The following is a 27,934-nucleotide window of genomic DNA, read 5'->3' on the forward strand; positions in this document are numbered from 1 at the left end:
GAAGCAGAGCCATTTTTACCGGTTCCTTCTCGGTCCCCTTTGAAGTCCTGATCCTGTTGGTCAGATCATATCCATTTAAACAAACAAGGAATTCTGACGGCAGGTGGGAGATGAATGGCAAGAGCAGAGGAGCCCTGAGGATATAAAGAGCCCCCACTAGCAGCTCTATTGCAGTTGGACTCGAATGAAGAATTGGTTGAACTTAACTGGAGAGCCCACTTGATGACTGTATTTGACTTAAAGAATGCCTGCCCCCACCGGGAATTCAGTTTCCACAGGGAATTGGAGGTTTCTGTGTCAAGTGGGTCGGTATTTTCAACTCTCTTGAACGGAACTGGGAAAATTAAACTATTGTGATCACCACAGAGATCTCAAGTAGGCAATACAAAATGCACCAATATTCCTCCTTGCATCAGCAGATCTACCCAGGCTTATAGATAGCTATCTTTGCTTGGCAAGGTAAATAAACCATTTAAACAAACAAAAAAGGGTGAAGTCCTGGCCCTGTTGAATTCGGGATTGGGGTGGGGAGGTTGCCAGGATTTCAGCCAGAGAACTTGGCTCTCTGAGTAGCATTGTTTCTAAGCTGAAGGGGTTTCCAACTCCTCCCCAAGCATCTGCACCTATCTGCTTTCACTGCTAAAGACAGGGGCCTGGAATTGTACAGAGAGGTCACAGTACACCATGTGCAGAGAATCATAAAAGATTAGAGTTGGAAGAGATCTCAGGAGGTCATCTAGTCCAACCCCCTGCTCAAAGCAGGACCAACCCCAACTAAATCATCCCAGCCAGGGCTTTGTCAAGACAGGCCTTAAAAACCTCTAAGGATGGAGATTCCACCACCTCCCTAGGTAACCCATTCCAACGCTTCGCAATGTCAGAGGGTTGCCTCGTGATGCGAGATCCAAAGAGACACACAACATGCTGATCGTGTCTCTAGCAGAGGTGGATGGGGCGTAGAGAGGGGTAATTAAATGGGCAAGATGCAGAGAGACGGTGTCAGGGCAGCTCCTCCAGGGGCTAGGCTCTTGTGCAGGGAGATGGAGGGATGCAAGGAGCCTGTGGTGCATGCAATAGGATTGGCTGGCAGAACCTACAGGGTGTGCACCCTCCTAGTATAAGTGTCTATTGCTTAGGTTCTCTCTTTCTATATCCGCCCTTATCGTGATAACAGCAGTAAAGGTGCCAGGAGTAATCCATTCCTCAATTTCCTTCCTGGTTTGGGTTTTTTTGTAAACGTCAGTGAGAATACGATCACAGCAACTGAGCATTTACTGCTGCTGGTGGTCAAAGGGCAGGAGGGATAGTGGCCCCAGGGCCAGGCCTAGCCAAACCCCTTCATTTCGTCCGAGAAGACAGGTGATCAGCTCCCTCTGTAGCTCCTAGCAATGTGGCTATTCCAATAAGCTGTGAGGAAATCATAGAGTGCGATCATAGACTATCCGGGTTGGAAGGGACCTAAGGAGGTCATCTAGTCCAACCCCCTGCTCAAAGCAGGACCAATCCCCAGACAGATTTTTTTACCCCAGTTCCCTAAATGGCCCCCTCAAGGATTGAACTCACAACCCTGGGTTTAAGCAGGCCAATGCTCAAACCACTGAGCTATTATACAGGCAACACACTGTGTTCTGTCATATTGTCACCCTGCCACAGGGACAGGCAGTGCTCAAGGTTCAGCAGGGATCAAGAGATGCCTGAAAATTGATCTAACTCAAGGATTGGTGTGTACTGAATGTCTGACCCTGCTGTCTTCCAGATGTTCTGGTGTGGACCAATGATCAGGTCATTCACTGGATCCAGTCCATTGGGCTTAGGGAGTATGCAAATAACCTCATCGAGAGTGGAGTCCATGGAGCACTCCTAGCTTTGGATGAAAATTTTGACCATAATAGTCTGGCACTTGTACTACAAATACCCACTCAGAATACCCAGGTAAGGAGAACATTTCCACCATGGGCCTGCCAGGAGACTATTGCATATTATCGGTCTGTCTATCTGTCTCCATTCTCTCATCTGCTTAAGTATTTCTAAGGTATCCATCACCTTGGTATCGAGGTGCTGGTGTGTACTCCTTGTGGTTTCACAGAACACGAAGAGTCGTCCAAACGACTCTGCCTTGAAATGCAATGGTTCCTCCTGACTGGAGTCTGCTTTTTCCATTGATACTGGAGGGTTTGATATTGTTCGCACCGTGTCAAGGATCTGTTTTAGAATAGCAAGATCCAGCCAGCCAGCTTCAGCTCTGTGTGTCACCTGGCAGCCCAGCAGCTTTTGGAGGGACCTGTCCTTTCCTCCTTGCAATGGTAGTTGGACACTTCGATCTGTCCAAGCGCATGGCGATCCTGTGTTAGTGTCAGTCATTCCCCAGGGACAGGATGTTACTGTTACTCGTTTGATGTTATTTTCAGGCACGGCAGGTGATGGAGAGAGAATTCAACAATCTGCTTGCCTTGGGCACGGACAGAAGGCTGGACGATGTGAGTACAAAGTACTATCTTGTGACTGAGGCGTGCTGGGGATTTGAAAAGATGTGGGTCCCTTCTGTAGGATGAGAAATAGACAACGCGGCAGAGGGTTGGAGGGGATACGACAGCTAGGCTGGCCTTGTAAGAATTGATTTTGTCACCCCCTATGGGAGAGGACAGCAATGCTCAAACCCCTGCACAGCCTAAACTACCTTGGTTACACTCTGGGGGAGGGTGCTGGTCGAGGAAATGGATAGACTGAGCCCTGGCCATTGATGGCTGCTCACAAGCAGGGGGGAGGATCCGTTTCTGCAATAGGAAAACCCGCCTGTTTTCTAAGGTACCAAGACTCTGGCATTATTTCTGTAGCCGCAGGCGTCCGTGCCAGCCACATCTTGGCTCTTCTCTTTGTTAAAGGGAACAGGCTCACCAACTAGCAAGTGTCCGGGTTGTGGTGTCAGCCCTCTAGGGAAGGGGGGGGGAGCAGTAGCACTTGAATAATTTAAGCCTGTACTAGCCGAAGCCCTGCAGCATGTGCTGTTGGGGACAGTCCTGCATTCGGGAATAGACTTGATGGAATCTAATGGGTCTTTTCTACCTTCATTTTCTGTGGGCCAAATCCCAAGAGGTACGGGGCAGCTCCTAGTGACTCCGCTGGCTCTCCTCTGATTTTAGAGCAGAATTAGCTTTAGGGTTATCTTTTACTTCCCATCTAAGGCTGGTAAGAGCCAGGGGGCTGCAGAAGCTGGCTAACAAGGGGCTCGGGCCAGCTCAGCTGTAAGTGTGTTTTTGATGCTCTGTAATTTGAAGAGGTTTCCATGCTGAGTCTGCCCGTTCGCTCCCTGACGTGTAACTTTGTACGTATTGTGAGTCACTGTCCCAGCTGGTTCATGTACCGTGATCAGTGTATGATTCTATCAATAAATACAAACCTGTGTTAAAAGAATGTGCAGGGTCTCTTTAAATGCTGCAGATGTGGTGACGTCTTGGGGGAGCGACAGTCGCTCTGAAGATCTCTCTAACACACAAGATAAAAACCGACACACATTTCTACTGCAGGGGGGAGGGGACAAAGAACTATTTGGATGTCAGTGACACAGTGCTGGGGATTTTGTTTCCATCCTGTGCCCAGCGTCATGCAGCACCAGCCGCTCTACAGGCAGTGCTGAGAGTTGTATGCAGGCACAGCTAGTCAATGCACTACCAGTGCTGCCTGAATTCTCCGTGCTTGGGATGGGACCGTAGGCTGGTGACGGGGTGGGGCACCTTCCGAGTTCAGAACTGTGAGCCATCAAGCCTGGTGGCACATGACTAAATCCCACAAAGTCTGTCAGCCACTTACTACCTGCACTCTGTTCCTTTCGATCCATCGGTAGGTTAGGATGATGCATAATAATGCTTCGCACATCCGCCAATGCTTTAGATTTTCAGGATGTTAATTACTGCTTATAACATTTGGGAGAGGCAGGCGGGTCACTGTTGTTATCACAGGTATGCAGCCCCTGGGTTTCTGTTGCACTTTCTCTTTCTGTTCTCGGCACTGAGGGCCAGATTTTCCAAAGATCTCAGCTCCCAACTTGCCCCCCCCCCCTGCCCCTTGCTGAGCCCTTCTGAAAATCTGACTGCTTATTTAGGTGCCTCAGTGGGAGAGAGACTGTCTTGAAAATTCTGGCCTCAGCCTCCTCTGCTTTAATCAGGGATGAAAAAGCAACAGAGCAGCTTTCAAGCAGTGGCTCAGGTGCAACCAGGAGACATCCAGTATGGACTGGTCTGATCAGCATATCGGCTACCTCAGGGCAGACTAGGACATAGCTGGATGCGGAGTCTGTTTGAGGCGGTCTCTTGCAGTCTGCAAGAGCTGGCTGGTCCTGTGGGGTTGGCTCATCCTTGCGTCTCGCTGCTTCCGTAAGGGTGTGTGTCCTGCATTGCAGTAAAGACAATTGAAAGCACGGCCGTTCTTTGCCAGCACGGCTTGTCGAGCCAGCATTTGCTACAGAGATGTTACGGAATCCCGAATGGCAGCAGGGATGGGAACAGGCAATTGCAAATGGGAGGGAGGTGGCCATGAGACAGTCTCCTCAAAGAGGTGACCCCCGCCCCCTACGGAACAGCCTGAAAATGCCTATCTCTTGGTGCACACCAATTGCCAGATGTTTCTCAGATTCTTACTGAAGGAGCAGCCCGGCCATGGCAAAGTGCTGCCCTTTGCACAAGCATTGGCACCATCTCCTTGTAGCAAACACATGCAGCAGTGCACTTATGTGAATTGGGCATATTCCCCCATAAGAACAATATACATCCCCACTGGCTTTGGAAGGGATCTAGGGGGGGGTCTGTCCTTCCCACCAGCAGGGTGGTGGAGTTACAAGATTCCTAGTAAATTATACAAAGTGCCTGCTTGTTCCCAAGAAACAACTGGACTATATGGGGTATCCTGCTAGGGATGGGTCAGTTGGAAGTCTTCCTCCACAAAAAGTGAGCTATGCCATGGCCGCGGCAGGAAGGATACGGCACAGCACGGACTAGGTTGCAGACTTGAGATACGATAGCCACAGCAGTTTTGTAGTAGCCCCAGCACCTCCACCCCAGGCATCCTCAGTGATGATGATTATCATTGATTATTTGTGTTGTGGTAGCACCTAGGAGCCCCAGCCATGGACCAGGACCCCATTGTGCTAGGTGCTGTACAGACACCCAACAAAAAGACAATCCCTGCCCCACAGAGCTGACAATCTAAGTAAGTCACAGCATTTTGCACTGCACCTGTTTGACAGACGACTTCCAAGGTGACCAGGATTAGCAGCAGCCCAGGGACAATGGGAGATATTCTATGTATTTACGGAGATGGATACAGAATAAAAAAAGCAGCCATCCCTCCACTCCAGGAAGATTTCTGGAGGCGCAGCTGGGTGCTTAACTCTCAAAGTCAAGGGGAGTTAGGTGCCTAAATGCAATTTGTGCTTTTGAACGTCAGCTGCGAGGTGACCAGGGTGTAACTTAAAATACAAATATGAAAAGCCCACTCTGTTATAAACGAACAGCCGCCATTCCAACCAGCGCCCAGGCACGCTGAGAGTTGGAACAAGCCTCTCTCCAGCAGCTCGCCACCCGCAGAGGCGCCTCTGTTTCATGTGCTCAGGAAAAGGCACAAGCTTAGGCCTGGCACGCTTCGTTCCTGAATCCCGAGATTACAGTTAGCACCAAGGAATGCAGGCCAGGATGGGAGCCCACACTCAGGGGACTTGGTCCATTCAGGGAACTTGCCTGGTCAGCCCTGCCCTAGAAATGGGCATGGGCCTGTCTGGGTTTTGGGCCTCCACTGCGCTGACAGACCAGAGGTGGGTCTGATTTTAGACAGTCAAATCCCACGTTCTACCTCATTAAGCTGGGGAGGACAGGCCTTACCGATATGCCAGGAAGCCCTCGGACAGTTTCCGTGATGTCAGGGGCCTGAGCAGTCCCTCTAGAACAGGGTTCCTCAGCTTTCCCCACACAGCATCCTAAAACCACCTACTTTTTCCTCATGCCATCCCATTTCCCAGAGCCCTTTGCATCCATATCCCAGAGTCCTTTATACATAAACGGATGATAAACGCAGGTCCCTCACTGCCAACTCCAGTCTCTTTACAGAGTAGCTACAGTATGAAGTCATTGCTCTGCTTTGGACAAGTGCACCAGCAACCGCCGATGGGAGAGTGAATCAAAAGCGTGGAAGGGACCAACGTGACATAAACAAGTCAACAGGTGGTTAGGATAATTAAATTAGAGCCAGCCAGAAAATTACTTTTTCCCCCCCTGTGGAAAATTTCATTTTTGGGGGGAAAATCTGAATACCAAAATATTTGGATTTGGAAATGCTGCAGTGCCCCATGGGAGTTGTCGCTTGGGTGCCTCATGCGTGCGTCCATTCTCCTGTAAAGGCTTGGCTTCTACTACATCTCTCATGGTGCACCACAGTCTTCCCATAGCAAGAAGTGGTGTGTCATGGGAGCCCCTGCTGTGATGCATCACGGGAGACGTAGTTTGCCAGGGAGCCTGGCCCATAGAGCAGAATGGAGACATGAGGCAACTCAACTACAATTCCCATGAGGCATTGTGGCACCAGATCCAAATAAAAATATTTCCGTTTTCAGAGGAATTGTTTCAATTTTGGGGCTTGAGTTTTTCAATTAAAAATCAAATGTTTCCACGGAGAGCAGACACTTGTTGCAAAAAAACCAACCACCCAGTTTTTCATCAAAAAACGATTGTGACATCAAATTTTTGACCAGGCCTACATCTGAGCTATTTCAAGCTAATTAACTCTTAGTGGCAATCCCAGTGCAGGATGAACAAACCGCCTAGGGCAATGAGACCTGAGAGAAAAGAAGCCCTCGCATCTGGGTAGGTTCTTTAGACAGAAAAGGCCTTGTTGGCATGGATGCCAGCTGCATAGACCTTTGTCCCTGCACGTTCTTTGTGCCCAGTGCCGCGTGGGAGTGTATGAATTCTGTGACACCCCATCATTGTACAAGCACATCTGTACTCCCTGATGGAAGGGGATACGTGGGAGGGGATGTGGGGGAATGATCACTGGGAGATAAACCCCTGACTTCCAGACCTGGTTCAGTTGTGTCTCTCTTGTCCATGGCGGTAGCTGCCTGAGAAAGTCAAACCCTCCTGAGCTCTAGAGTTAGGGCATGTCTACATGAGGAAATTGGCTAGAAGAGGTATTCTGGAATAGCGCCACATGTGGATGCTCTGTTTTGGAATAAAAGGGATTTTATTCCAGGATAATTACTCCACTATGGAAGTACATTAAATTAAAGTCAAATCCTAGTGAGGTAAATAGAAAGGAGCATAAACACTGCCAAATTAAGTGTAAACATGTAATAAGAAAAGCCAAAAAGGAGTTTGAAGAACAGCTAGCCAAAACTCAAAAGGTAATAACAAAATGTTTTTTAAGTACATCAGAAGCAGGAAGCCTGCTAAACAACCAGTGGGGCCCCTGGACGATGGAGATACAAAAGGAGTACTTAAAGATGATAAAGTCATTGCGGAGAAACTAAATTAATTCTTTGCTTCAGTCTTCACGGCTGAGGATGTTAGGGAGATTTTCAAACCTGAGCTGTCCTTTGTAGGTGACAAATCTGAGGAATTGTCGCAGATTGAAGTATCATTAGAGGAGGTTTTGGAATTAATTGATAAACTTAACAGTAACAAGTCACCAGGACCAGATGGCATTCACCCAAGAGTTCTGAAAGAACTCAAATGTGAAATTGCGGAACTATTAACTAGGGTTTGTAACCTGTCATTTAAATCAGCTTCTGTACCCAATAACTGGAAGATAGCTAATGTATTTTAAAAGTATTTAAAATATTTAAAAAGGGCTCTAGAGGTGACCCTGGCAATTACAGACCGGTAAGTCTAACGTCAGTACCGGGCAAATTAGTTGAAACAATAGTAAAGAATAAAATTGTGAGACACATAGAAGAACATAAATTGTTGGGCAAAAGTCGACATGGTTTCTGTAAAGGGAAATCATGTCTTACTAATCTATTAGAGTTCTTTGAAGGGGTCAACAAACATGTGATCAAGAGGGATCCAGTGGACATAGTGTACTTAGATTTCCAGAAAGCCTTTGACAAGGTCCCTCACCAAAGGCTCTTACGTAAATTAAGCTGTCATGGGATAAGAGGGAAGATCCTTTCATGGATTGAGAACTGGTTAAAAGACAGGGAACAAAGGGTAGGAATAAATGGTGAATTTTCAGAATGGAAAGGGGTAACTAGTAGTGTTCTCCAAGGGTCAGTCCTAGGCCAATCCTATTGAATTTATTCATAACTGATCTGGAGAAAGGGGTAAACAGTGAGCTGGCAAAATTTGCAGACGATACTAAACTGCTCAAGATAGTTAAGACCAAAGCAGACTGTGAAGAACTTCAAAAAGATCTCACAAAACTAAGTGATTGGGCAACCAAATGGCAAATGAAATTTAATGTGGATAAATGTAAAGTAATGCACATTGGAAAAAATAACCCCAACTATACATACAATATGATGGGGGCTAATTTAGCTACAACTAATCAGGAAAGAGATCTTGGAGTCATCGTGGATAGTTCTCTGAAGACATCCACGCAGTTTGCAGCGGCAGTCAAAAAAGCAAACAGGATGTTAGGAATCATTTAAAAAGGGATTGAGAATAAAACGGAGAATATCTTATTGCCCTTATATAAATCCATGGTAAGCCCACATCTTGAATACTGCGTACAGATGTGGTCTCCTCATCTCAAAAAAGATACACTGGCATTAGAAAAGGTTCAGAGAAGGGCAACTAAAATGATTAGGGGTTTGGAACGGGTCCCATATGAGGAGAGATTAAAGAGGCTAGGACTTTTCAGCTTGGAAAAGAGGAGACTAAGAGGGGCTATGATAGAGGTATATAAAATCATGAGTGGTGTGGAGAAAGTGAATAAGGAAAAGTTATTTACTTATTCCCATAATATAAGAACTAGGGGCCACCAAATGAAATTAATGGGCAGCAGGTTTAAAACAAACAAAAGGAAGTTCTTCTTCACACAGCGCACAGTCAACCTGTGGAACTCCTTGCCTGAGGAGGTTGTGAAGGCTAGGACTATAACAGGGTTTAAAAGAGAACTAGATAAATTCATGAAGGTTAAGTCCATTAATGGCTATTAGCCAGGATGGGTAAGGAATGGTGTCCCTAGCCTCTGTTTGTCAGAGGGTGGAGATGGATGGCAGGAGAGAGATCACTTGATGATTACCTGTTAGGTTCACTCCCTCTGGGGCACCTGGCATTGGCCACTCTTGGTAGACAGGATACTGGGCTGGATGGGCCTTTGGTCTGACCCAGTATGGTCGTTCTTATGTTCTTATGTTAAACTGAATTAAGGGCTTGTCTAAATGGAAAATTAATTTTTAAAGTGGATTAGTTAAATCACATTAACCCCTACGTGGATGCTCTCATTCAGAATTAAAGTGACCTTAATTCTCTTTCGTTTAATTCAGTTCCAAGGCCACTTTAATTAGGAATGAGAATGTCCACACAGACGTTTAATGCTGTTAACGAATGCACTTTTAAAAGTTAATTAGGATTCACTTTCCTGAGTGTCCCTGTTTGTATAGACAAGCCACTTTTATTCTGCATGGGAGTGTCCACACAGGCTTGATCATGTTTAAATTCACACGTTTAATTCATCTGGGATAATTTTCCTTGTAGACGAGCCCTTTGTTGTCTGGGAGTCATGGCTGGGCCGGGTTGGTGTCACACGCCGCCACGTGGCTGTTTGTGGCCCTTTTGTTAGTGTAACGCATGGCTGAGCCCATAGGGATGGTAGTTCAGCTGCCCCACGTGGGGGCCGTTAAGCGTGGGCTACTGACAGGGAAGGGCCAGCCAGCCGGAGAACCTCCCAGGGGGCTGTGAATGGAGGATGCGGCGGAAGCGGGTGCTACTGACGGAATGGCGTCATCGGTACCTGAGCTGCATGGCTGAGCCCTCCCTGTCGTCGTCCCCCCATCCCTCCCCCCCGCACCGTGCAGCAGGCATGTCTTCCCTTCCCCCCATACATTCTGTGCCGCAGGCAGTGTCTGATTTCCCCACCCCCCACCACACACTGTGCCGCCGGCATGTGTCTGCGCCCCCCACTCACACTCACATACACACTCCACCCCAACTGGTGTCAGAGCCCGCTGTGCATGGTGCTGCGCGTCTGGCTGTGAAAGGCGTAACCAGCCATTCCCTTGCAGGGCGAGGACAAGGCCTTCCGGCGAACCCCGTCCTGGAGAAAGCGCTTTCGCCCTCGAGACGTTCACAGCATCGACATGCTCAGCGGCTCGGCCGAGACGCTCCCCGCCGGATTCCGAGCGACCGCCTTGGTGCCCTTGCCGCCCCCCTCGGCCCCGCTGAAGAAAATGCCACCAGAAGGTAGGACATGGGCCCTCCAACTTCCCAGGGGCTTCTTTGCAGAGCAGACACCTCTCAGACCGGCATCTGCTGTCCTGGGCAAGCAGCTAGCATGTGTGTGCTGTGTGCGGTGCTGGCACAGTGCCTAGCCCCCCATGATCCCTGGGAGAGGAAGGGACGGTGTCACAGCTAGGGATGAGTTATTAAATATTTTTTCTAAATCTACCTGCTGGGAACATTTGCCTTGCCTCCCACGGTCCTGTCCTGCAGTCTCTCCTCACTCTGGCCCGAGTGCGTCTGATGCCCTTATAAGCAGACAAAGCAGGACAAGTTCCCTTTAGTCTCCTAATTTTTGAATGCCTGTAGCGGAAGCCCTGAGATCCGACTGTTCCCCTTAGTTCCTTTGTCCTGGGAGGTGGAGGGGGGAGCAGAATCTTAGATGGCAAAGACGGAAGCTGATTGCAGCTGGCTGGAGCGGAAGTGAGGGCATTAGAATCCACCAGCACAGCAGTATCTCCGCAACCCTTACGAGGTGCACAGAGGGTCCCATGCTGAAGACCGGCAAGAGAGAAACCCAGTATAAGCCAGAAGTCATTGCCCCAGTGATTCTCCCGGGTGAAAGCTGTCCTCCACAACAGGGCAATCCAGCCCAAGGGAGTCTGAAAGGAGGACTTGAGAGGGGAGCTAGCGATAGTTGGGCTAAACTTGGAGACTAGCCTGAGATACAGAGAGAATAAATCCTTCAGATGCATGAGAAGTAGGAGGCCCTGGGGCCACATACGGGGGCGAAAGGGGGCAGTCAAGGAGGATGAGGAGATAGCAGATTGCACATCTGCACCCACCATGGGGGGTTCTGAGGGGGACACCTCCTAAGCAGTCAATGGGGGGCCGTGCAGTCTCTTCCCTGAGCCTCTTAATGAAAGGGCAACAAGGAGATGAAACACCAAGCTCCCTAGCTGTCTGTCTATCACAGGTCTGTCACCATAATATCAAAACATAAGTCACCAGGGCCAGACAGCATCCTCAGGAAGCCTGGCCGAGCCACAGAGCAAAGTATCTGAGCTACGATCAAAGCTCTGATGCATCCTTTAGCCCAGCTGCTGTCCGAGGGGGACAGAGGGGGACAGTGCGGTACCTCTCCGCAGCTCATTTTCTGTTCATGCCACGTTGTTATGATGTACTACTTTTCGGTTCAGCGTCGACGTTCCTGCTGCTGCTGCTCAGGTCCCGGATGGCATCCAGGGCCATTTGCCGTAGGGCAGGAGCAGTTTCCAAGCCTACATCAGCAGCGTTTCATCAATTCATAGACAGGAAGGTCAGAAAGGACCCTACTGATCATCCACTCTGACCTCCCGCATCACACAGGCCAGAGAGCTTCTCCCAGGGATTCCAGCATCCAGCCCATATATTTCTGGTGACAGAACTGGGAGAGGTGGCACCCGAGCCCATCCTAACTCCGTTCTCTCCCTCGGGATTGTGAAGCTGAGGTCAGCCGGAAGCTTAGAGCCGGCGAGCAATGATCCATTCTCCACTGGTTACTCTTTGGGGATGGCTAGACTGCTATCATAGGGTACCACTGCAGCTCCAGTGGACCTACCTGCGCTAGCACTGACCTAGCTAGCTCCAGGACCAAAAGCAGCAAAGCCATAGTAGGGCGCACTTCAGTGGGGACTGTCCCAGCCTGGCTGGAGCCTGGGTAGTGCCTCACGGGGCTGGCCCATGCTGCAGCGCTCGATCAAAGCTAGCTCAGGTGTGTTTGCTCGAGCTGCCGTCGTGTCCTGAGACTGAAGCCTGGAAGTACACTGAGCCCCACCTCCCTGGCATTCCCAGCCATTCCAAAATAGTGAGGCAGGCCCCCCCAAAAGCAGGAGATTAGCCTAAAAAGTCACAAGGTTGAAATTAAAAAAAAAAAAAGTCAGTTGGGCTCATTGTCTTTGACTTCTGGTTTCTGAGCCTTTGGGCTGCGCTCAGCACACACGTCCAAGCATAGGCACCGAGTTTGTAATCTGCTGGAGCGGGGGGTGCTCCCCACCCGCCCCCGCCCCCACTCCACCGCTTCCTCTGATGCCCCACCCCCGCCCTGCTTCTTTCCACCCCCTCCCCGCCTCTTCCCACTCCACCCCCGCATCTTCCACATGCAGTGCCGCCCCCTCCCCTGAGCACGCTATGCCCTCGCTCCTCCCCCCAGCACCTCCTGACGCCGCGAAACAGCTGTTCGTGGTGGGTGGGAGGCGCTGATTGGCAGGGCGTGCCAGGGGGCAGGAGGCGCTGCAGGGAGGGAGAGGTGTTGATAGGAGGCAGCACCCACCATTTTTTTCCCAATAGGTGCTCCAGCCCCGGAGCATCCACAGAGTCAGCGCTTATGCATCCAAGCATTTCTCTTCAACCATGTGGGCTAGAAACTTACTTAGGAGTCGCGGAGACTCTTACGTAATCACGGGACTCCAAGAGCTGGGGCTTCCAGAAAACCACCGAGTAGTGGGATATTCAGGATAAGATCGTGAGAGTTGGTGACACAGGAATGCACACTGCAGGGGGAATAAAGCCCAAGAGAAGCATTCTGCAGGGGCAGGCTTCACAAAGGAGAAAACTAGATGATGTCCCAAGAAGTGGAATAGTTCAAACATCCTGGGTCAGATTCAGAGAAGAGCCTAAACAAGTCTAGGGAAGGCTAAAGGGAATCTGAGCTGGTGTAGCGTACTCCTTCCCCCCCTCCAAGTATGGGTTACACCAAATGAGCCTGCTTCTGGCCTCCCTGAGACATCGCCGGGTAACTCTCACTCTCGTTGTGTGACAGCAATGCACGCACCCTGCTGTACAGCACCAGCCACTCATTAAGGCTTATTAACTGAAATAATGCAGGTCTTCCAAGTGCACACAACTAACTCCTGTCCCTTCCGAATAACAGCCCAGCTGGAGCCAGGCCCGTGGGCAGCTGAGGGTTAATTCTGAGCTAGGCCAGGGCACCCTGAGGTCCCTAATCGCATGCTTTGTGTTTTACTCTGACCGGCTTGCAGTTGGTGCATCTGGGCCGCAAAGATTGGAGACCTCCACAGTTCGAACGTATTCCTGCTGAGGGTCATTCTCTAATGGGAATCAGCCCAGACTGTGGGTAAGTTTAAGAAAGATCAAGGTACAGTAGCTGAAATGGCAATACTCCGAAGAGCTGGCAGAGGGTCTACTCGTTGAGCCCAAGGAAAGACCCAGTGCAGCCCTCTGCTGCTGGATTCCTCTTGCTGGCACAGTTATGCCTCTGTCCTCCTCTCCGCCTCTCTCCCTGGGAAGGAGCTCCAAGCCAGCTCGTCTAGTGAGGTTCCAGAGGGGATGAGGTCATTAGCAGGTTTTCCTGATTTCCCCACGACTTTCCTTTGGAGCTTCAGAAGTAAACAGCTTCTCATTGTTATTGCAGGGCTTAAAGACCCTGGTTGGGGATCCCTTGGTGCACTAGGCCCTGTAGATACAAATGCTGCAAAGGCAGCCCCTGGCCCAGAGAGCTCATAGTCTGGTGTTCACAGAGGATAAGAGCAAAGACAAGGTGGGTGAGGAAATATCTTTTATTGGACCAACTTCTGTTGGTGGAAGGGACAAGCTTTTGAGCGACACGGAGCTCGTCTTCAGCTGTTGCTTCTGTTGCTAGCGCCTTTTGGAGAGCATCACTGTGACCTTCCCCAGGGTACAATCTGGGCTGTTGGGCAGCTGTGTCCCCTTAACTCTCCAACCTGGGGTGCCTTTTACACGGCTTCGCTGAGAGAACCACTGCTGGCCTGCTCTCACATAGCCTCCAGCATGAAAAATCCCTCCCAGCTGAATTATGTGAGGGCTTCCAGCCACTCCTGAATTATATTCCAGAGTGACACCAGCAAGTTCTTAGTCCCAGACTTGTCCCCAGAAATGTGTGTCTTGTCCTGCCCGGCTCTTTCCTTCTGGACAATACACGCTCATAGAAAGGCCATCATTTCATTAATAGAAAATGAGATGCACAAATCCTTTCGTCTCAAATGGAGGTTCCCAAACACTTCAATCCAAACACACGCTGGTTTAGAGAAAACAATAAAACAAGCTAATTAAGTACAGAAAGATGGATTTTAAGTGATTACAAGTAATGAGGCATATTAGTCAGAATTGGTTACAAAGAAATAAAAGGCAAACCACAAACTAATACTTACCTTAACGAGCTAAGTGAATTCAAAGCAAAAGGTTTTTCTCACCATTTGCTTACACCAGTTTGGCTGGATCTTTCAGCCAGGACGTCTCCCCCCATTCAGTGATGTGTCCTTTGTCTTTCAAATGTTGATGCCATGAGTAGAGATGAGGGGAAAGAGGTGATTTGGGGCCTCTGTTCCTCATTTTTATATCTTTCCCTCCGCTCTGAGAATCCTCTCCAGCTGGGGATCAGACAACAACAAGTCTGTTCCTTTGCCAATTTTTGTAAATTTTTCGCTCGCACCCTTTTTCCTGCCAAGGAGTGGCCATTTAACCAGGTAATAGTCCATTTGATTATGTTGGCACCTGGCAGAGGTGTGAGCTATCCTTTTGTCTCTGGGGAACTGGTCTGAGGCTATTTCCCCAGATTTAGCACATGCCTTATACAGTAGAGTTTTATAACTTTACATACAGTGTTGCTGCATATATTTTGCTGGGACAATAATGTTCAGCAGATTATGAGTTTTCAAATGATGCCTCATAAGGCATACTTTGTACAAAATTTATCATAGACTTTGAAAAAGGGTGAACGTAAGAGTACAAACTGTCACAGCATCACCAAGGGCTGTCTCCTGCTCATTAGTGAGTTTGCATGTGTCAGGTTAGTGTCCTGACTTGGCCTCCCTTCGACACTCCTGCCTAGCTAACTCCAGACCTGAAGAAGAGCTCAGTGAAGCGTGTCCCTTCTACCCACAGAAGTTGGTCCAAGAGAAAATATTCCCTCACCCACCTTGTCCCAGTCTAGTGTTCAGACAGTGTGCAACAGGGAATAAAGAGACAAGTGGGGAGGGAACTGGCTAAGAGGAGGGCCAGTTCCTCTGCAGTCAGTTTTAATGGGATGCTGCTTTCTGAACATTTAATTCTAACTAAGGATCCTCTTCTGATCTGCTGTGGATGGACATAGAGACAGCCGCAGATAGAGCCCCACAATGCTTACAGAGACACGCCAATGTCATTGCAGGAAAGATGTTTCATAATCCTCTACAGCGCATCCTCTGCTGATGTAAACCAGCTCCATTGCAATCAATGGTCTGTGCTGGTTTACCCCAGCAAAGGAGGCCACATTCCACCCTAGGCTTCACGGGGATTTGACAGGGTACGTCCCAGTGGTTGGAGCTTGGGCTTAGAGTCAGGGCTCTCGGGCTCTGTTCCTGGCAATGTCTTTGCTGTGTGACTCGGGGCCCATCACTTCACCTGCTTGCACAGAACGCTGGCATCAATCCGCCATGGAGCAGTTCTGTTCATCAGCATGTCCCCTCTCCAAAGCACTTTAACCTCAGTAAGATTCTCCCCTGCTGCATGTGAATTCGTTGACCGTGCTTGGCAGTGCTGGCCGGAAGGCGCTAGAATGGGCACAGTACATGGTACTGGAGCACAGGGGCCTGGCAGGCCTGCACCAGTGGGAAGAGTACAGAGGGGGCCAACACGTCTGACGTGAAGGCCATGCAGGGCAGGTGCCTGCCCATGGAGCCTGGGGAGGAAGATGTTCAGTGTGAGGCTATAGAGGGCCATTGAGGGTGGCGCAGAGCGACTGAGCCAGCATTGGGCCTGCATTGGCCTCGGGGACCTGTCTGCCCCTGAGGCAATTACTGTAACCTGCATGTCTAGAGTGCACCCCTTCCCATTAACTCCCAGGTCTCTGCTCCCCTCTGCTCACTCGCTTGCTGGCTTGCTCCAGGTGATCTTCACTGAGAGCTGGTGAGTGGGGAGGGGCTGAGCAGGGGGGCAAGGGCAGGCCCAGAGCTCTCCCCTTGGAGCTCATGGAGATGTGCTGTCAGTCACAAAGGGGAGTGGATCACAGGGCTCTTGCATTCTCCTGCATCACAGCCTATCAGGACATTGGACTCTCCCTGATCCTGCTCCAGGTGCCGATCAATGCATTGTACAGCAGGGGCATCTCTGGCTGATGGAAACACTGCGCCCCCTAGAGGACACTCCCGTTGCCCTCCCAGCTGGTTGTTATTAGTTGTTACTATCTGTACTGCAGTGGTGCCTACAGACCAGGGTCCCTCTGTGCTAGGGGCTGTCCAGAGACGTAGGCAGATCTGGTCCCTGCCCCCAGATGACTGTCCCTGATAAGCCCAACCTTCTGGCATTGCACAAACAGCTGGCCTGATCTCTGTCCTGGAGCTGCCTCCACCTCCTGAGGGCCCCACTGGAATGGAAAAAGAGCAGCCTAGTGATTAGGATGTTAGTCAGAGACCCAGGTTCAATTCCTGGCTCTGCCACAGATTTCCTGTGTGACCTTGGGCAAGTTACTTAGCCTCTCTGGGCCTCAGTCCCCATCTGTGCAATGGGGCAATAGCCCTGCCCTGGCTCCCAGCAGAATTTGAGGGTAAAGACCGTAAAGATTACGAGGAACGCTCAGACCCTATGGCAACAGGGACTATCGAAGTCCCTAAGATAGATAAGCCAGAGGGGTTGCTAACCCCCTGCCCTGCTCCAAGGCAAGCCCCAGCTGCTCCAGCCCCCAGAGGAAGGCAAGCGGAAGCTGCTGCAGCTCCACGTCACGTCCCCTCATGCTCACAGGGCCTCACATGTGCTTTGTCTTGCAGCACATTCCCACTACCTGTACGGCTACATGCTGGCTGCCTTCCAGGACTAGGCCGGAATCCAGACCACGTCTGCTCCTCCGCTCCAAAGACCAGACGCTACAGGCCACGTGGACCGAAAAGGACTGTCGCCGCCTCCTGCTTGTACACAAACCCCCCCCCCTCCCCCCGGTCTCCTCTTAGGTGCCCCTAGGTCCTGCTAACCTCTGTGGCTTTGCAGCCCTCCTCACCTGCCTCATGGACATAGGCTCCCCCAAGAGCGGTACGGGGCACCTCTCTGCTGCAGACGTGGTCAGCCGGCCGCACCGTGTTTCCATTAGCAGGGCCCGGCCCCGTGTGAGGGCGGGAGATGCCTTGAGGCCGGTCTGCAAGTTTTGTCCACTTTGTTTCTGTGTCTGTTTCGTTTTGCCGATATAGCTGAGGGCAGCTGCACCGGCATCTCCTCACCGCAGGCACCAGGGAGCCAAGGAGCCCTCTGCCCAGAGAACGAGAGTGAATCCCCTTCTCTATCATACACAAGCCGTGGTGCTGGGCCTCGCGGTTAGGAGCTTCTGCCAGGACAGCCCGTGGGCTGGGGAAGACACTGGGCTTCAGCACCAAGCCACTGTGCTGCCTGGAGGGCAGGGGATATGTGCTGGTGCAGAGAGGGGGCTGCCTTCGGGGGTGGGGTGAGAGGGGTCTGTGCTGGTGCAGAGAGGGGGCTGCCCCTCACGGAGAGGTGAGCTTAGTGACTAGGCCGGGTTATGCAGCATTTTCACGTGCCGGGTGTACACTGAGCTGTGTGTGTGTGTGTGTGTGTGTGTGAACTGAGCTGGTGCTGAGAGAACCCTGAGGATTCGAGGCACCAAGCCAATCTGCAATGGGCTGTGAGGGGGAGGCCGGGAGCTGCCCCCACGCCTCCCTCTCCAGCCACGTACGTTCTAGAAGTGCACGTGACACATTAGACGTTCAAACACCTGATGATTTCACCACCCCCCTGTCCTGCTTGGGTGCCCAGGAAATGGCCACACCTGCCCCAGCCGTGGGTGCACCGGGAGCTCCCACCACCTGCCCCTCTGAGGTTAGGTAGCAATTGGTGCGGGAGGCTCTTGACTTTTTCCATTTCTTCCTTGTAGGGTAGGATCTCTGTCTCCTCGTGCCACTTTTGCCTTGTGTGGCCCCTGTTTCTGGTGTGGTATTTATAGATGGCTGGAATGACCTATACTCATAATGTGCTGTTTGGAAGTGCAATATCAGAGAGACTGTACAGTTCCAATGTCTTTTGGTGTATTACTTGCCTAATATAGTATTAAATATTTTTTTAATTTGAAGAGTAAGTGACCCCTTTATATCAATACCCTGTTTCTTTTGTCATATTATGGGTACTGCATGGATTCCAAGCCCTGAAACGGGGTGGGGAAAGGATGTATGTGTGTTCCAATAAACAGGATTTTAAAGCGACAGGTGGCTTGTGCTTTATTCTCCTCTGTATCCATGCCCATTGGAAGAGCACCGCCGCTCAGCCTCAACTTCACTGGGGGTCATTTAAAAGAACCACTAAATAAAGGTGGTGGTTCTAATGCCATCAGTAGCTGTCTTCTGCCAACGGAAGGCTGATGAGCATGTCCTGGAATGAAAACATCCCGGCTGGGCTCTTGGGCAGGTCCAGCTGAGAAAATCTGCCTTGCATGCACAAGAAGAGCTCCCTTGCGTCATTGCACCTAGTTTTGCAGGATGACTCCATGCTTCGTTCCCACCAACGTCTTCTCTGTCCTGCTTTTGAATCTCTGCTGTGCCGATGCCACTCTTGGGAATCTACTCCCCAAAACGATTGGTCTTTGCTGCATAATGGGGCTCTCTGCTCCCCCATGGGACTTGGAACATCAAAGCCCCAGACTCAAAACGTTAGCAAACCAGGAAATGCTGAGTTAAGCCTCCCCACAAATCTCTGCAAAGAATATTAGGGTGGCAAGAACAAAACAGCCCATAAACCTGGAAATTTCACAGGGCTGTGGTCAGTACAGCTCCACACACAATTCATCCTCAGCTGTGTCCCCTTTAGGGTGACAACACCTTTCTGTATAGCCCTTTTGGGAGTGAGCAATATTTGACTGACCTGCAGGAACCTAATTGTAGGAACGCCCCCAATGCATTGTTAGCTTCTTTAATTGTGATTATGCAACTGGAAATGAACCAGAAAGGCAGCACAGCGTGATATGTCAACCAGCAGCGATTACTCCTTCTATGAATGCAGCTCAGAGGCCACAATGAAGGACTGGATGAGCAGGAGTCTTGATGTGGTATTGTAGAGAAACCGAGAAAAAGGCCATTTTTGTTAGGGAAGGGCCCGAAGTTCCCAGTTCCTGTTGTGTCCCTCCGGGGGCAAAGCTGAGGTTGTGTTGTGTGCGAAGTAGCATCGTAACACTTTATTTCCAAGTTGTCAGGTTCTAATTCTGTTGAGCCACAAGGAAAAGAATGAGAGGGTTCAGAAGAGAGCTACAAGACCGATTCCCAGCTTGGAACGCATTTATCCGAGAGAAGGTTAAGAGGTCATTTGATCGTGTTCCGAAAGTACCTATGTGGGGAGAAGATTTCTGATACTAGACAACTCTTTAAAATAGCAGACAGAGCTTGTTTTTGCCACGATTCTGTGGCTGGAAGTTGAAGCTAGATAAATTCAGGCTAGAAATAAGGTGCAACTTTTTAGCAGTGAGAGTAATTAACTATTGGAACAACTTCTGGGGAGTTTCCCACCCTGTAAATTATTTGCTCTTCCTCAAACATAACTATTGGTCTCCAAGCAGGAATCACCGGGAGAAATGCCCTGGCCTGTGTTATGCAGGGGGTCAGACTAGATGATCACAAAGATCTGTTCTGGCCTTAAAAATCTATGAATCTTGGAATTGGAGCACATGACACATCTGGAGCTTCCTGCGCCGGCCAGTGTCTAGCACAAGGTGCTGCAGAGTGGGAGGTCCTCATTTTAAGGGACAGCAGGAGCGGGACATCCCCTATTGTTCCTCTGCAGATAGAAGGGGCATTCATCCCGGCATTTGAGGTTTGAACTTTGCCAATTAGACTTTTTTTTTTTAAAGCATTTTTATTTTATACCCTCTCTTCCCCCCCCCCCGCACAAAAAAATCCAACTCCCCCACCTCCCAAAACAACCCCAGACATTGGTTTGAGGTCTTGGAGCTAAGGTGGATGAGGACCAGGCAGATCAAAGAGGGGTATGATCCAGTTCTCTGAGCACGGGGCTAGGATCCAGGGACTTCTGCATACAATCTCCAGAGCTGAGTTCTGACACTCCGTGCCTTGCCTAGTTCACAGGAATGTTACTTTATTGTTACTTTTTGTATTGCAGTAGCACCTATCAGCCCCACCCATGGACCTCGCCCCCATTGCATGCTGGGGCTGTACAAACACAGCACAAAAAGTCCGTCCCGGCCCCGAAGAGCTTATACTTGGAAAGCATGTTGAGGATGTGTGGTGACTATCAGTTGTAAGGGAAGCTCATGGTACGAAAACGCTGGGAATTACACGAGTGACTAGAAGGGGAACGTTCTCCTGTGTAGCACTGATCTAAATTAGTGCCCCATCCAGCTCCCTTTGAAATTAGCACTGGAACTCCCAGTGACTTCAATCGGGTTGAGCTCTTGCATCTTCCTCTTCTCCGTGTTTGCTTCCAGGACTCCTAATAGAATCAGATCCACAAGGCTGGCAAGAAGCAGCCAGTCTCCCACAGCGAGCCGTGCCTGAGCGAGGGACAGTGGCCCTCAGGTAACAGAAACCCAGAAACCATTTCAAACGAGACTGCATTTATTTAAAAAAAAAAATCCAAATAAGTTAGCAAAAATAACCATAAAAAACCCCCATCCCGTCAACTCCACACAGCGCTCAGTAGAAAAGACCCCGATGGCAGCATTTACACGGCTCCTGCGCCTGCAAAACGCCAGCTGGCAAAGGAAGTTGGTCAAACAGCATCTTTAAAAAAAATAAAAAAACCCACACACAAACATTGGCCCCCAAAGAAACAAACTTCCACAAACAGGGAACGAAACACAAAGCACACGCTGGAATCCTTCCTTCTCACACGGAAGTCGTGTTGCTTCTGCCCCCCTCCCTTAAGTACCAGTTACAATAAATCATGTCAAAATGCTTTGATCAGTCACTTCTAGCCCTTTCTTTCAGAGAGGCCGAGAACCCATAACTCCTATTGAAGTGGGGACTCAGCACCCCTGAAAATCAGGTCACCAGCTTGTGTATTAATGTAGGCTTCATTTTAAACAGCCTATCCTTTGTCTCTTAGCTGACCAAGTGGAAAGACTCTGCAATGATTAGGGAATTGGATAAGTGGCTTCACCAGTTACAGTCTATGACTTTGGACAGGTAAATACATTTTCCAGTGTCTGAAGAGTTCTGGTGCCATATTTCCACCTCATTACCAGCTGGGGAAGACTCTGAAAAGCCCCAGAGGCTTCCGCCAGCCTCAGTTTTGAACCCTCTCTTCTTGGAACGTGACGGCCACATCCTCCACCGCGATGCTTTCGACAATTGAGGACAGGGAGTGGAGGTTGTGGTCTTCAGAGGACTCGTCATTTAACAAGTGATCTACGGAGAGCAAGAGAGGAAACCGAATGAAGGTGACTTTGGGGACCAAACTGCCAATGGAGGTGACTGAGGGAGACCCAAGGGGAATGGCCAGGATCCCAGCAGCTGTTGCAGCTGCAAGGAAAGGAACTAATCTGTTCAGGGCCAGTGCGCTGTCCAGAAAGCGTTTGCCTTGGTCACCAAAGTGTTTCTAGTTCTGCCAGGCCATGGAAGATGGGCACTTAGGGTGTGGCTCTCCCATCATTCCTTCCAGTCCGTGGGTGTTACAGGGAGTGAAACTTGCCCAGATTCACTGATCTGCCAGGAAAGGTGACAATTGTTCCCTGGTGTGATCCCCTGTCCTCAGCCCTGAACAATTCAGAGGGGTGAGAGAAATGCCAAGCTGGCGGACACCATAAGCAGTTTCTGTTCCCACATGCATGGGCCTTTCTAGGGTAAGTGATGAAATGTCAGAGATGGGAAAACACACTCATCGGGTCACGCGCACCACGTCTTAACAGAGCTGGGTCATGAGAACAATCAGAGACTGTTAGAAACAAGATACTGGAGTAGCTGGACCCTTGGTCTGATCAGTCTGGCAATTCCTAATTTCCTATTGTCTCATGGACACCTCCTCTCTTGTTAGCAATTACTCTACCCGCCCCTCCCCCCAATGCTGTGGGAACATCAACACTTGCTGACATGGGAAAAGGCCTTTCAGGAAGCAAGGAATATGGCTGGTTGAAAATTTTCCGTTAAATCTTCTGTCCAACAGTAAATTGGGTTTTTGATTAAATGAAAAATGTTCAGGTAAAGTATCTGCTTTATGAGGAAAATTTACCATTTTTTGTTGGAAAACCAAAAAAAACCACACCCCAAACTGAAGATTTGCAGCAGAAAATGGTTTTTAGCTGAACATTCTTCAGTTTTCAGAATTTTTGTTTTGTTTTTTTTCCCAACAAAAAGTCAAAATTTCCCCTGGAATAAAGCATGCATTTTTCCAATCAGCCCCAGTCCTGAATGTATTTCGAGATGATATGAGTTAGCAGCTGGAACTAAGGAGGAACGAAAACCAGTGGAGCAGCTGCTTTCTCCATTGCCAACTGCAAGTGGGTCCTTCCATCATACAGCCTGTGTCTTAAACCTGTGTTGCGTCTACCCTGAATCAGTGCAGTCAGAATAACCCAGCGTGATGGCCTGACAGACAGGAAAGAATATGGATAGAAAAGAACAGGCCAGTCTGGGGTGTGTGCTCTGCTTACCCCCAGGGTGACTGCTGAACTCCAGCTGGGTGCTCCACTCTGGGCTGCAGGAGGCGCTGTTGGACCCACACTCACTGGCCACCTGTAATTAGGAGGAGACAATCACCATTAGGGTTACTCATGCCAAGAGCTCTACCCTCACACTGGGTCATCTCCCAGGTGTGCTCTGAAATGCTCTACTCAGTTGGCCCAGATGGCCCTACCTCACCTCTCCCTCAATCCCAGTGAGAAAAGCAAACCTGTTTTAAAAATCACGTTCAGTCCATGTAGAAACACATGGCCACTGTCTCCAACCTGCTCAGAGTGAGAAGTCCTATGCTTTAAATATTAATTAAGAATCCAAGCAACGAGCTCCCAAGGTGGATTGTGTGAGAACCATGGGCAAGGATTGAACCTTGAAAAGAGTGTCCAGATCTCATAAGTGGCAGCTCAGATCATCAGATCATTAATGGCTGTTTTGTGCTCATGGGAGCTGACAGTGTGTGAGCAGGATTAGGGTATTGTTGTTCTACCTTAACAGGTCCCATGATGGTCTAGCTCAGTCCTTAGGAATATTTTTGTCCCCTGGAGCTCATGACAGAATCTCCATTCCTGGGATTCAAGAAAGAACGGGACAGTACATTGGACCCTGACAGGATCAGCTGCTGTGAAGGACAATAGGGGCTTTAACTCTGGTGAGTCTTTCTACACATCTGTGTAGGGTCAATTGTTAACAAGCCTGGGGTTGGGAATTTCTCTCCTGGGGAGGAGGCAGCAGATGGACCAAAGAGAAAGTTTGAGAAGCATGAACGCAGTGTGAGAAGAAATAGGGGCACTGGAGAGAAAAGCAGCTGGGGAAAAGCCCCTGAGAAGACGTGTGAGAAGGGAAAAGCACCTTGGCTCATGGTGGGAGAAGCATGACGTGAGATATTGAACATGGCAGAAACTGGAATGGAAGCAAGAGCAAATGAAGGGAAAGGGGAGGGACTGGCCACCCTCACTGGAGCTGGGACACACACAGCAAGGGCCATGTTGTAGCACCTAGTGCCACGGCTTCTCCTGTCCTTCTGGCATGGTGCTGCACACGTCAGCTGCCTCGCAGCCTCGCCTTGGATACTCAGCACCTCTTGCAGCTGTGTCTGTGCTCCAGCCCTTTCCTGGTCACATCCGCACCCCGCCATGTGGCGTCTCAGCTGGTAATGGCTCCTCTCACCTCCTCTCTGAAACCACAGTGCGGGGAGCTGAACCGTGCTGAGATCCAAATGGGGCCATACTGGGGCCAATTGCTCAGATAAGAGTTCTAGTCTGGAGCCGTTACACCTTCTCCTGGCAAACACTCGTTGCATATAAACAGACCTGTCACCTAGACTCCTAGACACTATCGTAGGGGAGACGGGGGGGGGGGGGGGGGGGGGATAACAGAAGATGCCATTGAGTAGGGCTACACTGGGGTTGGAGGTCATGCAACAGCAATCCCCACTCCTTAGCCCCCATCGGGCTGGTCTTCACTAGAGTTTTTTATCTGGAGTTAACTGGGTGCTAATTGACTTGTAGTACTTAACACAGTTGTAAAGGCTGGGATGGACCAACTATATGTTTGATCAAGGCTACAAACACCACTAGGGATTAGCCTAGGGTTGCTTCTCCACCTAGTGGATCATGACCCCAGGGAGGGAGGGAGGGAGTGTCAGAAAAGGCAATGGGGCCCAGTGGGGCATTGAAAATGTTATTACAATCTCTAAGCAAAGAAAATCTTGCTCCCTCACTGCTGATGTTTCAAAGTCGAGAACTGCCTGCCACCCTCTCAAGAGTCCCACACAAGTACATTCTATAGGCATAGCATTGACACATTAGCTACTCTTGCCTTGCAAACGTAAGGGGGGTCGCAAATATTTCACTTCAAAGACTGGGTTACCAACCTGAAAAGGTTGAGAAACACTGGCCTAGAGTGAAGATCAAATGTAGCCTGGCACAAATGTGTGTGTGGGGGGGGGGGTCCACACCAGCCTTTTTTATATCTTGAGATAACTGGAAATTCTTTAACTCCGGGTAAAAAGTCTAGTGAAGACATATACCCCTTCTCTCTTCTCACACATTAAACAGGGAAACAGTGCGCAAAATCACTGGCATTCATACAGACTGATCCGCTCCCTTGGGTTGTGAAGCTGTCTTCACTGCAAAAAGAGGTATGTTTTTCTGTCAAGATGACTAACTTGAGAGAGCGATCTTGATGTAAAATCCTGGTGTAGATAGGACACTGTAGTTTTCACTTCGATGAAGCAAGTTGTGGTAAACCCCAGGAAGGGGAGACAGGCTATAGGATTGATCTCATCTAGCTATATGGAGGTAAAAGCTGCTTTTGCCTTGTCTCCACAACATTTTTACATCAACGTAACCAGCTTGAAATAAAAATGCACCAATTCTTTGCAGTGAAGGTATGACCTGCATTTGGAAAGACGTTATTGTTTAACAGAATCAAAGCCATTAGTGAATCAAAATTCATCTTCTCTTGTATTTTGTTTTTCTGTGGTGATTTACATTGTTCCAATTATCCAGTAAGTTAACCACAAGCATGATCTGGTTGAAAAATGGTAAGTATTGTCCAGGGAAAAAATTCAAACTTTTCCATGGGTTTTTTTGAAAATTATTTTTCTACTAAGTGAATTGAAATGTATAATATTTGTTTTGTTTCAGAGAGAAAAGGTGGGTGACATAATAGCTTTTATTGGCCCAACTTCAGTTGGTGAAAGAGGCAAGCTTTCGAGCCACACAGAGCTCTTCTTCAGTTCTCTTTCATGTTTAATTGAATATGTCCATTTTGTTTGGGCTTTTCATTTCCTTGGTTTTTGTTTGTTTTATCCCCAGGGAAAAGGGAGAGAAATGAAAAATATGGAGAAAAAAACTAAAAAACCCAAAAAACAATTTAAAAGGTCAGTTCATAACAAAACAATGTGAATTTTTCAGTTTGACTTTTGTCCAAAAATAGAAAAATGTCATGGAAATGAATTTTTTTCACAAAAATGTTAGATTTTACATTATACACTTAAAGTAAACGCTTTCGATCAGTCCTACTAAGGAGTTGGGAGGAGGAGAAGAGGTAAGGAGGATAAAATGGGTTAAAAAAAAGTTAGTAGTCCTGACAGTTTAACATAGCACTTGCCTGGTTCAGGTTGTTTTGGTAGCAAATTCCAATTGAGCACACGTTCTAGTTTTCATGCCTTTGTTCCTATAGCTTTGCCTCGTCTGGTTGTTTACTTGTGGAGATTTTTCTTAATTTTGATCATTATAATGAAAGAAAAGTAATGAAACAAGAAAGGAAAAAAACATTTCACAGCCAGATCTGCACCTCGGGAACTGTGATCCATAGAGCACGGGCAGCAAGATATTGCAAACAAAGAGCTCCTCCGGTGAGGTCCTGAACACCCTCAGCTCCTGTTGACCACAATAGGAATGCGAAGGGTGCTGAGGACCTCACAGGATTCAGCCCAGAATGCATTGCAGTCTTTACATTTCCTAAAATGTGCAAAAAAGTCATGGAAGTTTTGCAGTATTGACAACTCTTACATTTTTATCAGGAGTCTCATGATAGTCAGTATTTTTCCTAAATCTCCAGCTCCTGAAGTCAAGTGACTACATGGCTATATCAGCTGTCTTTTGTTGTTGTTTTAAAGTAAGTTTCTAGCCCCAGGGGTTGCAGAGAAAAGCTTGACTGGAGTGTAACTCTAGTGGTTGAGAAACCAGGGGGCAAATAAAAAGAACCCAACGTGTATTATCTTTTAAAAATCTCATCATTTTTAAGACCGTCTTGTTGTTGTGGTGGGTACTGACCAGAGCTGGGCAAAGAATGGATTTTCCAGCTCACTGGCAATTCCAAAACATTTAAAAAATAAAACGGTCTTCGGTCAAACTGAAAACAAATGTTTTCAATTTTTTTAGGAGAATTGAAAAGTACAACAAAAAAAATCAACGTGAAACAAAAAAATGGACCCAGCTCTAGCCCTGACTTACGAGTTTTGAATGTGTACGGTTGGCAGTTCTGGTTCTGAGATTCCGGGTTGGGCCCGGATGCCCTTGTGTGGCACTTGGATGGACACACAGAATAAAACAAATGTGCTAAACAGGTGGCCTCTTTCCCAGACACACCACATCCTTTTGCCCTCTCCTTTACACATGCGCGGGGGCTTGCCACTCAAGTGCCATCTGCTGCAAAGACAGTTCCAGGTGCCAATCGCATTTGCTGGAAGGATGTGCAGACATTTGCTCTTAGCATGCCTGGCTCAGGGGCCTTTCTATGAGACTAGCAGAGGAAGTTAACTTTTTTTTATTGCCTAGAGCATTTACTGCCCAAATATTATGATCCAATATATACAGCATGTACCAGATTCTCCATTACACGGCATCTGCTCTAGCCACACTGAGTCCAGGCACAAGGCTGTTTTGACAGAGCAGAGCAAAGCAGCGAGGACATACTGGTGACTCTGCCCTGACACATCCACCTGCAGGAAGACATCCTATGCACAATCTAGTGACTCTTTCCTGGGCAATGCCATCTTGCAGGGACTGTGTCTTGTTTCAGTCTAAGCCTTTGTGAAAGGAGAAAGGGCGGCGCTTGCCCATGCAGAGAGGAGCATCTCAAGATCCCTCTTGGTTTGCTTGTTGGCATTATCAGCAGCCATGAGTTGTACCTGAGCTTGGCCTAAGGAGGAGCCTGGGGGGTTCTTTTGGAAGGGGTTATAAGGCATAGCAGGCATTTAATACTGAAGAGTAAAACCGCTTTGCACCCTGTGCCCATGTAGCTGCTCGCACTGACCAGGGGATTGTCACCCGCTTTCTTGACTGGGTTCCACATGCCCCTTTCTGGGTCACTTTTGCCAGCCCATTTTCAGATGTCACCACCTTCCCCTGGACTAGGAGGCAGAGGGTGTAAATGCACTCCCCATGGCTGGGAAGTGGCGGTCGCTCTGCTCCCTCTCTATGGGCGGGGGCCGGCTATGGAAGCTGC

The 27,934-nt window shown here is 49.0% G+C and overlaps 2 protein-coding genes across 2 annotated transcripts in view; one reads left to right on the top strand and one right to left on the bottom strand.

Annotated features, from left to right (window-relative positions):
* The window catches only part of PPFIA4 (PTPRF interacting protein alpha 4), a 116,248-nt gene extending 98,933 nt beyond the window's left edge, over positions 1–17,315 (top strand). The window contains exons 26-30 of the mRNA XM_026654363.2: positions 1,757–1,932; positions 2,409–2,477; positions 10,211–10,388; positions 13,385–13,479; positions 17,126–17,315. Coding sequence (XP_026510148.1) covers positions 1,757–1,932; positions 2,409–2,477; positions 10,211–10,388; positions 13,385–13,443 — 482 coding nt within the window. The 3' untranslated portion in view covers positions 13,444–13,479; positions 17,126–17,315. The remainder of the gene's footprint in view (positions 1–1,756; positions 1,933–2,408; positions 2,478–10,210; positions 10,389–13,384; positions 13,480–17,125) is intronic.
* A 3,587-nt stretch (positions 17,316–20,902) lies between these two features.
* Positions 20,903–27,934, bottom strand: part of MYOG (myogenin) — an 8,199-nt gene continuing 1,167 nt past the window's right edge. Inside the window, exons 2-3 of the mRNA XM_026654347.2 lie at positions 22,954–23,035; positions 20,903–21,712 (exon numbers count right to left, since the gene is read on the bottom strand). Of these exons, the coding sequence (XP_026510132.1) occupies positions 21,591–21,712; positions 22,954–23,035 (204 nt within the window). The 3' untranslated portion in view covers positions 20,903–21,590. The remainder of the gene's footprint in view (positions 21,713–22,953; positions 23,036–27,934) is intronic.

The sequence above is a fragment of the Terrapene carolina genome, unplaced genomic scaffold (genome assembly GCF_002925995.2).
Source record: "Terrapene carolina triunguis isolate 2854851 unplaced genomic scaffold, T_m_triunguis-2.0 Scaffold191, whole genome shotgun sequence".
In the NCBI taxonomy this organism is placed as follows: Eukaryota; Metazoa; Chordata; order Testudines; family Emydidae; genus Terrapene; species Terrapene triunguis.